The 12,555-nt window shown below is 37.9% G+C and overlaps 1 protein-coding gene across 5 annotated transcripts in view; it reads left to right on the top strand.

The window, feature by feature from the left end:
• Positions 1-12,555, top strand: part of CDC20B (cell division cycle 20B) — a 31,277-nt gene that overhangs the window by 8,490 nt on the left and 10,232 nt on the right. For 3 of the 5 annotated variants that reach the window (XM_085529480.1, XM_015848734.3, XM_085529481.1), the window contains 6 exons: positions 285-498; positions 2,028-2,149; positions 4,874-4,970; positions 7,682-7,792; positions 9,455-9,651; positions 10,366-10,460. In XM_085529480.1, the coding sequence (XP_085385606.1) occupies positions 285-498; positions 2,028-2,149; positions 4,874-4,970; positions 7,682-7,792; positions 9,455-9,651; positions 10,366-10,460 (836 nt within the window). Of the gene's footprint in view, positions 1-284; positions 499-2,027; positions 2,150-4,873; positions 4,971-5,254; positions 5,309-7,681; positions 7,793-9,454; positions 9,652-10,365; positions 10,461-12,555 lie in introns of those variants that run through there. The other 2 variants (XR_014939571.1, XM_085529482.1) reach the window with 2 other exon arrangements.

Genomic DNA, 12,555 nt, shown 5'->3' with positions numbered 1-12,555 from the left:
GGTGACAGTGCCAACTTTAAAAGCAAATTTGAATGTGCTTGATTTCAGAAATGGGGAATGCAACAGGCAGGGTGCTGGTGTTTGTGTCTTGAAAGCTTGTAATTTTCTCTGAACACTGTATCAAAAATATATACTGGGATATCTAACAATAATTGGGAATCCTGTTATACTTGTTGTTCTTCCTTGATACTTCCAATGTTTGTTTGCCCTAAAATGTTGTCTGGGAAGCAAGATCTTGTGCGTGATGACTGGTTTTGGTATTTTGCCTCCCTTCACTCGTGCAGGCCCTGCGTTCAGAAAGCACCACCTACTCCGGGTTTAAGAGCTCCATCAGGAGGAAACTGACGGCCAGAGCTCCGGTGGCGAGCAGCCCTGTTGTCACAAGGTGGCAGCAGCGACATGCGGGAGGTCTCGCAGCAGAGCCGCGCCGTGCCCGCAGCGCAGACCTTCGTGCCCTCCGGGGTGCCCGGATCGTCAGCACGCGCAGGAGGACTGCAGGTTAGGCAGGAGAAAAACGAGCTTTTTCACTGTGAGGGCTGCATCATGAAATCAGCAGGAGCAGAGAGTTAGTGCAAGGTGTGCTACTGTGCTCACCATGTCCTAGTGGACAAGGGCTCTGGCTGTGCCGGCAGAGTGAGCTCAGGGGCAGCTTTCCTTCAGCAGAATGACACTGCTGTCATCATAAGAAAGCCAGGCCCAAGGTTCCAGCTACTACTGCAAAGACAGGATAGCAGGCTGTACAGACAGCTGGCATCAAGGTTGGCAATGAAAGAAAAGACAAGCCAAAACCTCTTTTTTAACCAAGTAATTTCTGTTGCGGACCAATTTTTTTTGCTTCTGCAATAGAGTCTCTTTTGTTGTTGCACTTTTGCATATGGAGCAGCTAACAATAACTGACAGGACAGAAAGAATTCTTGCAGAAAGACCTCTACCCTCTGCTGCTTCTTTCCATTGCACATGAACACCACTGACCTGGCCATAACTGCAGGACCAGTCTGCATGCCTGGATATGGTATAGTACCCACTTACAGACAGCACATTGATGGAGAAACTTGCCCTGTGTTAGTTTCCCCTCCAATGCCTCAGGCTTCAGGTACTGATAAAAGTCCTGTCTGACAAGGAACGCTTACCCACAGTTCATCTGAGGGAGAGGCTTGTCTGAATGCTGTTCAAAACACAGATCAGACTTTCAGGACTTTGACTTAGTCTGAAGAACTGGCTTTGGAGGAGGTTGTTTTTCTCCATCCCCAACAGAGGGAGCTGAGGAAACACTGAATAAGCCTTTAAATGAACTCACTCCTACTTCAGTAGCGGTAAGGAAAGGTGGAGGAGGGTTTACAAACTGCATGTACAAGAAGAACTTCCTGGAATAATGAGGAAAATAAACAAGGCACATTCCTTGATTAATAATGGAAATATTTAGACAGCAAATAAAAGACGTTCTTTAGCATTCCTGATGTGCTCCCATGAGGCTGTAACTGTTGGAGACAAACTGGAATTCTGTCTCCTGCAGAGCAGAATACTCTTCAGCAGTGTGGACATAATGCATGCCCAGCTGTTGGAGAATCAGTTTTTTAAGCAAACTGAGCTACTCACTACCTCAGTTTCTAGAACAGAAAGTTCTGGATGTTGTTGCCACCAGCAGTGGTGAAAAGCTATATGGTCCTGGGCAATCAGACTTTGATTTTGTGTGAGATAGGATCTGCTGTAGCCAATCAATTGATATGAGTGACAGGAGTAAATATAGACTGTTCATTAAGTGTCTGACCAGTATGACTCTTTTCAGACATCTACTTTAGGATGAGAAGAATAGTAGAAGTGTCTGTTTCATTTCACTAAAAATAAAGGAAAAACAGAGAGACTAGCTCAAATATCCTTGTGTGTATGGTTCCATTTAGTGTGTCAAATATGCTTTTAATAAGTAATCTGCTGAAAAGTACTTGACTTGAAATAATTCTGTGTACAATTTAAAAAAAAATGCAAAGTTGGTTTTTTTTTTGTTTTTTTTTTTGTTTTGTTTTTTTCAGCAACAAGTCAGATGCTTAAAAAAGCCAGCATCATGAGAAGTGCTGTGACTCTATCTAACAGGCACACTGCAGCAGGCTTGGAAGGGAGAAATGACAGGAGAACTGAAATACAAAAAAAGCAGGTGAGCAAATGCTCTGGTAGTATATTTGCTGTTGTGTTTTATTACCTCATCTTTGGTCTAGAATCTGTTGTGTAGGTGCTACCTTATTTTCATGGAGAACAGCAACAAGAAGACAATAGCAACAAGATTAGGAAGTGTCCACTAGAAAAATGGCAGAAGCAAGTGCTTTATCATGAACTTTTAGTTTATTTCTCTGAGTAAAACTAAAATTGAAACCAAGCTAAAGAAGCCCTTGAGACTCTTTTTTTTTTTTTTTTTTTTTTTTTTTTTTAACCTCTGTGGATAACCGATACTATAAAAAATAAATTGAAAGATGATGAATGACTCAGTTTTCCATGTGATTCAAAACCATGGTAAAGACCATTTTTTCAGTTGCACAGGATGTAGTAGTTCATGTTGTCACGTAGACAGAATGACCAACTATGGAAATGTTGCCAAAAACTAGTTGTGAATAATGTTTTTTTTCTAGTCATGACTAGAAGCTAAAGGGTAGGTAGTTGTGTTTAACAGTTATTGGCAAAGGTCAGAAGGGCATGGAATCTATACAATTGAAATAAAGGCTTCATATCTCCTACCACTGGTGGTGGGAGGTGTTTTTTATTGCTCAACAGTTTATCCCTTCATTTTTGCTACTGGGCACTGACACAAAATTTATTTTCTCTTTAGGCTTTATTTATTGCCTTCTGGTCATCTTAAATAAACCTGCACGCCTGTCACCCAGCCATTTTTGTTAACTTACTGAAAACTGACTTCTCATGTCAATCATGGTGATGCTTACCTGTGTTAATTAAGTTATTACCATGACATTATACTCAAAGCCATGTCAGTATTTTCATGCTACCTGATTGTGATTGTTGTATATATTAAGTTGTAAACTTGTAATCACGGATTGCCTTGCACTCTCTGTTCCTGTGTTACACCAGTTATAAGGTCAGTGCTGAAGACAATGACAGCTATTTTCAAGTGATTACTTTTTTGACAGTAAATATTGAGTGAGAAAACTTGATAGCTGCATACCTAATGCAGTTGCTTTTACTGGTTTACAATTAATAATTAATATTATTGAGAAATTCCCATGAGGGTGTCAAAATAAACTTTAAAGAAAAAGAAGTAATGTCAAGATAGCTGGACCAGAGTTCTGGTTGGTTGCTGTCTTTTAATACTTGTACTCATGAAGATCACTGGATGTTGCCAAACAACCCATGAATTTACAACTTCTTGGGAAACCCAGTTTTCATGGCAATCACTTTCATTTCTAAGTAAACGAATTATTCTGTAAAAATCTCATGTCAACAGAAGTCCTTTCCTGCCTTTTCACCCACTGTGATTGGAGAGTGTGCAATTTAAGGTTGCTGAATGGGGTTTAGTAATCTTAGCTGTATATACCCTACAGAGAAATTAAAGAAAACCTTCATGTGTGATAAGTATGAAGTAATATTGGTAAAGCACACCTTTTTACTTCAGTTTTTATGTGATTAATTTAAAGATGATTGCATTGTCTGCACTGTTCTCAGTGTTAGTCCTTCATACCTCATAGTCAAATTCAGAGTTCTACACCAAGGACCAGAACAGCTTCTTTTAAGTTTGTTGTGGTGGTCTTTGAAACAACACTGTGGGCTAAAATCTTTTCACATTCCTGTGAATGTGTGTGGTCTCCTTGTGAGACAAAAGATGGCTTCTCTGTACACACAATAGGTTTTTCCATAGAAATATCTGCACTTATTTTAAAGGCACACAGATCCAAGCAATCAGATTAGCTGTCTGCCAAGTTGACTGTATAAATCACACAGAAAGTTCCTCTCAAAGCTGTCGGCTTGCTATAGAACAGCTCTGATATATGAAAATGCAGAACTTCTTCCTGGTAATGTTTTTGTAAGACATTTCTTATCAAGATTACAACAGGGTTTTGAAGAAAAATAACAATGAATGTGCTTGGATTCCAGAAAAACTGGAGAAAGAACATATTAAGTGGCTGGTGAATACATCTGTGACGTTTCCACCTGACTAAATAAAGAATTATGGACCAGACAGATAACTAACTTACTCAATGAAAAAAACCCAAACATTACAAAGAAGTGTGTAGTATTAAAGGAATAGTGTAGAGATACATTCAGCCTTATTTGATGATCTCAGCCTTGCCTGAATTTTCTAAAGACTTAACTTTTTGAAGAAGGAAAAAATTCCAATGACAATTCAGGTCTCCCTTTTCTTTTCTTCTGTACCATCTGTTTCTTTGACCCGTGTGGAAAGGATAATATAATAAAAAATTCTGAGTCCTCTGAGACACTTTGCATACGTTTTTAGCACCTGTGCCTTCAAAATGTGGTAGTGGTTTAATGAGTCAGACCATGGAGTCCGTATGCTTGGACTCCAGCCTGAGTGAGGTCTACAGCAGGTTTCATGTGTGGGTGACACATAGAGGCCTAAAATCTCTTCCAGTGGTAAGATGACCTTGTTCAAATAGCATAGTTAAAGTTTTTATGATCATTAGCAGTGAATTGGTATTTTATGGAAGGAAACCCATAACATTACTATAGATGGAGCATATCATTTGGACTCTGATATTCTGTGTCTTTTGCTGAATTCCCACCCAAGAGTCCAAGTGTTTTAAAACTTACATGTAAAGAAAGTTTAGTACTTTAAAGGTAATTATGCTACCCACGGTACTTAAGTATGTTCTTGACAGGTTTCTTCATTTATATTTTCACTTCTATGCATGGGCAGAAATGTACTACTCAACTTCTGATGGTTCAAGAAACTGGATGTAGCATGGCAGGAAGTGACATGAAGGTCTGTGAAAATACCAGTTGCATCTGGAAAGGTATGTTCCTTTGTAGCAAATACCCCATGCATAATGAATGATAAGATAGATCAGGTTGCATTTACGCTGAGAAAATCACTGCTTCCAGCAAATGTTACAGAATAGTACAAGGTGGCTGAGATGTGTATACTGCTTGGATCCACTTCCCCTACAATTCCCATTGCCTCTGATGAGATGTATCTCCACCTCTTCCATTGTGGTTAAATGCCTGTCTATCACCTGGCTTGCTTTTGGGCCCCATAAGGCACATCAGTAGCTGTAAAAACATAATTTCCTTTTGGCTTTCCAATTTCAGGTGTGTGAAATAATGTAGTTTTTTGCTGCAGACTGGGCCCAGGGTAAGTATTAGATTGTTGGGTACATGAGAGTGCAAGATTGGCAAAGATGGTGGGGTCTTGCCACACCTTCCTGTAGGGAAAGATAGGTGGAACAAACTATCCCTTGCTCTAGTCATGGTTTCATCTAACTGGGAGCTGATTGATTTCCTCCAAAAATCTGAGAATAAGTGAGCATATAGAGGCTATTAATGAGTGAACAGTAAGCCAAGTGGGATGTAAGGAGCTGATCTGTAAAATAATACAGATATTATGGTTTGATTTTTTGTGTTTTAATTTTTAATATGAGGCTGTTCATAGGCATCAGGCCAATATTTTGTTCTGTCTTAGGTATTTTTTTTGTTTGTTTGTTTGTTTGTTTTCTGGGATCTGGCTATTTCTGTACATGCTGAATTCTTACCAGTCAGTGCCTGGTTCATGCTCATGTAAAAACAGTGAGAAACAACCTCTGCATGAGCCTGAGGTTCAGCTCCTGTGGAAGAAGTTGTGGAGTATGTGATAGACTGGTATATATTTGTTTTTTACTGTACAAATAAAACTTAATTCAGAGCCTTCAGAAGCGGTAGTATAGGGATTAGTCATAGTATTTTTTTCCTGATGGCTAATGAATACATGTGTCAGGAATACTGGGTTTTATTCCACCCACCTACTTGTTGACTGAGTGGTCTTGTGTTACAATACTGACTACTTAACACTTCCCGAATCTTATTTTGAGAACTGATACAGGCATGTGAAAACAAAAATCCTTTCAAAAGCCAATGATAATCTTCCAGTACTCAGGTAAAATAACACACGATGAGATAATGAAGCTTCATTTCCACTGATTAAAAAAAATTCTATAAAGCACATTCATGTGTCTGTGAAGTATCTGAATAGAGCTGAAAGCGTGATCTGTGTGAATTTGAAGTGAGAAAACTGAGATGAGTTATACAGATAATTTCATCCTTTCTCAGTGCTTAATCCCAGCTACCAGTATTAGAGATCATTTTCAGAATATCTCAGAAGTGTTGTCATTCTCCAGCTGTTGTAACTAAGTGCTTCAGTTTTCCTGAACTGTCCTACTTGTCTGTGTTTGGAGGTGGTTGATAAGATTTTCAAAAAGACCCCCAAAATGTAGATGATAGAAATACATATTTTTTTGTACACACTAATTACATTTCAGTGACATCGGACCTTTATTTTTAGGGTTAGAATGGATTGTTATGTGTTGCATTAGGCAGGTAATGTCTTACAGCCTATAATTCCTGCAAGTCTTGATTTTTTTTAATTCCACAAACTTTTACAGGAAAGTCACTGTGGCCCATTTCTTGCTCGTCTTCTGTTTTAATTTGTGTGGAGGGCTGTTTTTATTTGTGTGGAAGACAGGTACCACAGCTGAAAGGAGAAACAGTTATTTTTTGACAGAAATCCATTCTTGGCTAGGGGATAAGACATAAAATAAGCCTCAGATCAAGTTCTCCACAATTTGTCATTGATAAGACTTTTGTATAGGATTATAATGTGTGTATTTACATTACAGAGTGAAGATTTCTGTGTTGATTTTTATTAACAGAAAGATTGGTTGTTGAACTGGATAATGTCTTCTGCCTGTGAAGTTTTGGCAATGATTCTAAGTGCTCTTCTCTGGGGAATATTTCAAAAATGAGGTCAAAACATGAACAGAAGTGTAGAAATATTAGTCTCCAGATCTCTACGCTGCATATTATGGATAGATAATTTCTTACACATAAAAATGTAGCTTTAAATGATTAATGGTGATAATGATCTTTATTATTTTTTTTACTATGATGCTTAGCAGTTGTTGCAGAATCACGTAGACAGTGACCACAAAGGCTGACTCTTCTGCTTGCTCATACTTGAAATTTACTGTTATTGCTTTAGTTTCTGAATTTTGTGTGGTCATGAGCTTAGAATGCTGTCATCAAAGTGGGTTTAAAAACCTTTTCCTGTGGTTAGATGTTGATGGAGGAGATGAAGAGAAATTAACGTCAGAAAGCAGAAAGGTTAATTGCTGTATGAGGGGTTTTGAGGTGGGAGAGCCCACTGAACTGCTGCTAGCAACATCTCACAGAAGCTAACCAGGCAAAGTCATCAAATGTATTCTACACTGAATTGTGATGAAATTTAAGCAAAACATAGCAAACAGTATTCTCCAGTGTAGCTGAGTGCATCCATGGAGATTTGATAGAGCTGGTGAAAGGAAGCTTTCACTTACTTTAGTGTGCAGTGTTTTGGCCTAACCAGGATAAATTAGATCCATCTAGATATCTGTGGACCAGACAGAGACTAATATAGTGAGTGTAAAAGGCTTTGGTGTGAGGAAAACTGATTGTATTTTGAATGACTGAATTGTGTGTGATGAATCTTCAAATACAGGATGCCGAGAAGGGATGCAGAATGAGTTCAGAACTGTTACCATCATGGAGCCATCAGTGACATGGGAGCCAGAACTGAGGCTTCATATTACTGGTTTGCGCAATGATTACTGTAAGTTATTTTCTTCTGACCGTGGCTTTCACAGAGACTGAATATAGTTATGTATACTTCAAGAAAGGTGTTCCCCCTTCAGATCAAATGCGAATTCTCCAAGACTTATGCATGATGTCATTTTTTCTTATAAATATGCAGCTTTGAAAACAGCCTGTCCCAGGATATAGAGGCTGCTGATCAAACCCTAGGATCAGTGTCACCTAGCTCTCATGCAGCTTTTTTCAGCAATAGGTCTCAATTCAAATTTAAAATCAGTCCACTGCACATATCCCCATTCTAAGGACATTTCAGCTGTTAGCTTCGGATATTTAGCAGCCTGTCAACACAGCAACAACTTTATTTAACAGACTTTGAAATCTCTAGTTATGGGAGAAGCCAGTGATTTTGTTAATGGTTTAGATAGATAGCTATCTTCTGAATTATCACCTACATCTTTGGTGGTAAAATTAAACACGCACATGACAATGCATGGATTTCTGGTCTCTATTGGCAAATATAAAAAACTTCTGAAGCCTTAGCAACTCTATATTTGAAAGTGTTGGAAATTGTTCCTGTGCTTTGATTGTTGTTTGTGTTTTGTTTTCTTATCTTTTTTTTTCTTTCTTAACTTGCTCTTGCAAGCATTCTTTAGATGTAAATCTATGACTAAGGCGAAAGCTTGTCGTGTATCCAGATTGAGGCTGGATTTCTGTGTGGGTTATTTTTCACTGATTATGCCCAAGGTGTATCCACAAAATAATAGCATTAGGAGAATTCCTTGGAAATTATTTTTTAGTGTGTATTTCTGACTGTAGGAATCAGGACTTTAATCAAACAGCTGACTGAAAGATTAAGCTATTCTTCAGAGTGATTTTAGTTACCAAAGCATAGTGTCAGGCCTTGGCCTATACTATTTTCTTCAGGGATCATTTAAAATGACTTTTAATCTGTCATAAATACAACAGCTGAGGATTTGCATTGACATCAGAGAGTGTACTGTTGTCCTGTGTCAGTAACAGATGTTGAATACCAACTCAGTCTGGCCTATCTGATGCAACAGTCTGTTCTGTGGCTAACTGGTGTAATGACTTTCTTTGCCAGGGTCTGTAGTGCACCTAGCATCAGTGGAAACAGTATTTCTTGCATTCACTTACAGAGCATACCCTGTAGGAGAGATGCAGAATTTCTCTGATTCCTTTCTGTGTTTTTCTTCTGTCACATGGAGAGTAAATGTTAACACGAGCTCAAGGAAGAGCTGTATCACATAGACTTTCTCTTATGTCTTTACCAATAACATGAATTATATTGGAACAAGAACGTTTTTGGAATTCTAGCTGGTACTAGAGAATACTTATTTCTGGTGACAGAAATTAGAGTGATGTGGCCATCCAAACTGATGGATGTCAGGTGAAAAACATTTAGTGAGGGATCTGTAAGTCATATTCTTCTGTACAAACATTCAGGTTTGTGATAATGAAGATCTCTTCTTGTTGGAAATACCTTCATTTAGTTCTCATTTATGTCCTCATTAAATATGAGATGGTGATGGCTTTATTGAAGCAATGCCATAAGTTTTTTCTGTAGCAATTAACAGAAAGCCTCTCTCCAAGCCATAACCCCCTCCCCACCAGCTTATAACCTCTAACCTTCTTTCAGTCATTTTTAGTAGCTTTTTTCTAGATCTAAACATACTGGACTGGAACCTTGAAAATCTCATTGCTGTTGCTCTAGGATCTACTGCATACATTTGGAATGGAAGAACTCTTCAAGGCATTGAAAGCATTGATTTAAATTCCGGTTCCAAATACATTTCATCTCTAGCTTGGATAAAAGAAGGAACCTGCCTTGCTATTGGCACTAGTGATGGAGAAGTGCAAGTACTTAACATTTTATGTTTTTGTCTTTCTCAGTTTTTAGCTGTAGTGTCCACGAGACAGTCTTTGTTGTTTAATGAAACAAAACAGGAAGATTGGCTAAAATACAGGAAAATTCTGCTGTGTATGGTGTATAACAATTATACAATCCCTCATGTTATTGAATAACTGCACAGAGGGAGTCAGATTTTCTTTTCATCAGTAATAGGAACTCTTCAAATATTTTTCTCAGCATGGGCTAGCCTTTCTTGTATCTCTCTTGCTAAGATCACTGTAATAGAGACAGATACTTTTAGAACATGAGCAAAAATTGTTCACACCCCTGAATTTCACTTCAGATTATATGCATAGAACTGTCTGCTGCTGTAGAACAGTCCTGTTATTGAAAGATCTTTGTTGAATGTTGGCTATGATGCTGGATAATATGGGCATCTATCTGCATCTATCTGATGGAATTCTGATTCAGCCATATACTTTTGTATAAACAGCTTTAAATTCAGAGATGCGTGTTCTCTTAAAATAAAGTGAAGTATAGTGTGAAAAAAATAGCATGAAATGAATGAGCCTGAAGTTGTCTGTATGTCATATCAGAACTGAGTAGTTGTTTACCTGCAAACAAATGAAGAAAACTTGATATATTTATTTCTCTTTCTCTCTCTCTCTCTCTATCTTCTGTTGAATTTGTATTTGTTCTTTGTGCTTGTTTTGTACTGGCAGCTGTGGGACATTGAAAAGAAAAGGAGGTTGAGAAATATGTTTGGTCACCTGTCTGTAGTTGGAGCTCTGAGCTGGAATCATTATATTCTGAGCAGGTGAGTGCTATAGTCTATTCACAGAATAAGTCCTGATGCTTTAATCTAGAGAAGTGTCCCAATCATTTGATTTGTTTTAGTTGGTTTTGCTTAAAGGTGCTTTATTCTTTACCAGCCACCACAGAAACAGTATGTAGGTCTTCTTTATGTCAGGAAAGCAACTGAAGTGAATTTAGCCTTCCTCCTTAGTCTCTGTTTCTTACTGTTCTTCAAGAAATCTGCCACTGAATCATGCCACATCTAGGTGGGGCATGTGATTGTGGTTTTTCAGAAAATTTGAGCTTTAAATGGTGTTGTCTTCAGTGGGTCCAGACTCCAAAAATCATAGCCTACTCAGTGCCGGGGAGAGAACATGTAGGTTAGGCTGCCCTTCTGTTGCATCCCTTTTCAGATGCATGGCAAAGCTCAGCTGTCAGAGTTGCACACTTCTCTAGCTATAAGGAAAGGCCAGCTCAGGATTAAAGTTGTTGACTTTCTTCTCTGCCAAGGGTGAATATTATATATTTAGGTATCATTTCAATATGCTTGAAAGATGAGATGGAAAGATGGACTCAGATAAGAAGGATAATCCATCCTATTCTCTGTTTTGTTCTTTTTTTTTCTCTCACTCTGTTTCCAGTTCAGATCTTTGTCTTAAGCTTGATGAGTCTGAGGGAAGACTTGTTTATGAAGGATGTTTCTCCTACTTTAAAATCATGTGATGGTCTTCTGTTTTACTTAGACAGAAATAACACCCAACATTGATGGATTATATTGTTAATCTCAAAATGAAAGTTTTTATCTCTTGATGAGATCACTAGAGGTAGTTTTGTTTTGATATCATGGGTTGTTGTGGCTTTTGATTCTGTTGGATCTGCTAGGCAGATTAAGATACAATGCTACTGACTGATCAACAGTTAATGAAATGCTGTGGCTCTTGCAGAAGTAGCTACTGTGTGTGAATCACGTTACAAACACATCCTCAATGTCTGCTTGGCATTACCTTATCACAGTCAGTATTAGTTTCAGTTTGCATTTCAGCTTAGCTGAAGAAGTGAAAGCAATAGAAACTTACATTGTAGATCTTTCTGAATAGAAATTGATTATAAAATTAAACATGAAACTGTGAACTACAGTTTTTGCTGATAAAGTTCAGATGACATTTATTTCTTTTGCTAGGTTGAAACTAGCCAACTGATTACTATGCAGTTAAAATATCTATATAATCAGAAAAAAAAGATATAGTTAATATTCATTACTACTAAAAATAATAAAATCAGCATTCTTACAGGAAACTTCAATATAAGCAATTGATACATTGGAATAACATACTAATTCCCGTGGTTAAAAATAGACTGATGACACAACCTCATGGATGTCTAAATACACTTCAGTATAGCAGATTCATTTGTCCAAGTTTTTTAATCTGTTCTATTTGTATTTATCAAAATAGATGCAATTTTTTGAGTCAAAATAAAACAATATTGACTTCTTAATTTAGCAAACAAACACATTTCTTTTCAAAGAGTATTCCCTGGAGCCAGGGTTTTTTGCACTTAGCCACTGAAAATCTTGCCACGTGTGACACTGGCAAATCACTCCATTTCTGTTGGTTAGATTTTCTGCTTATTATTTTGGAGGATAAGCCTGTGTAGTTTTTCAGGATGCAAATGATGATGCCTCTAGACATAATACATAGAATCATGTGTTTATTCCTAATTATTTTCCATAGATATGCTCTTGATATTCACTGGTGCACTGCTTGGTTGGAACCTTACTAATTTTTGTGGCCCTTGAGGATTTGAGAAGCCCATAATTTAAGCCCATTGAATGACATTTCTTACAATCAGTCACTTAGTGCTTCCAAATAAATAAACTTGCGTCTGAAGATTCTTTAAGAGACCAAGTGGGAAAGACTTCAATCAATGTAGCCTTAAATGAATCTATTGCAGTAATGTCAATTACCTGTTTCTTAGTTGCTCAGACTCTCTAATACAAGCTGGGGGATATGAAGATGTAGCACAGCCCTGCCAAAATGGGCTTGGGAGTACTAATGGATGTCAAGCTGGACATGTGCCAGCAATGTGCCCTTGCTGCTCAGAAAGTCAACCTGATT

The sequence above is a fragment of the Coturnix japonica genome, chromosome Z, assembly GCF_054131305.1.
Source record: "Coturnix japonica strain WE chromosome Z, WE-NBRP24, whole genome shotgun sequence".
NCBI classification, from domain to species: Eukaryota; Metazoa; Chordata; class Aves; order Galliformes; family Phasianidae; genus Coturnix; species Coturnix japonica.
The sequence above is the reverse complement of the archived record's forward strand: the minus strand, read 5'-3'. Positions and strand labels throughout refer to the sequence as shown.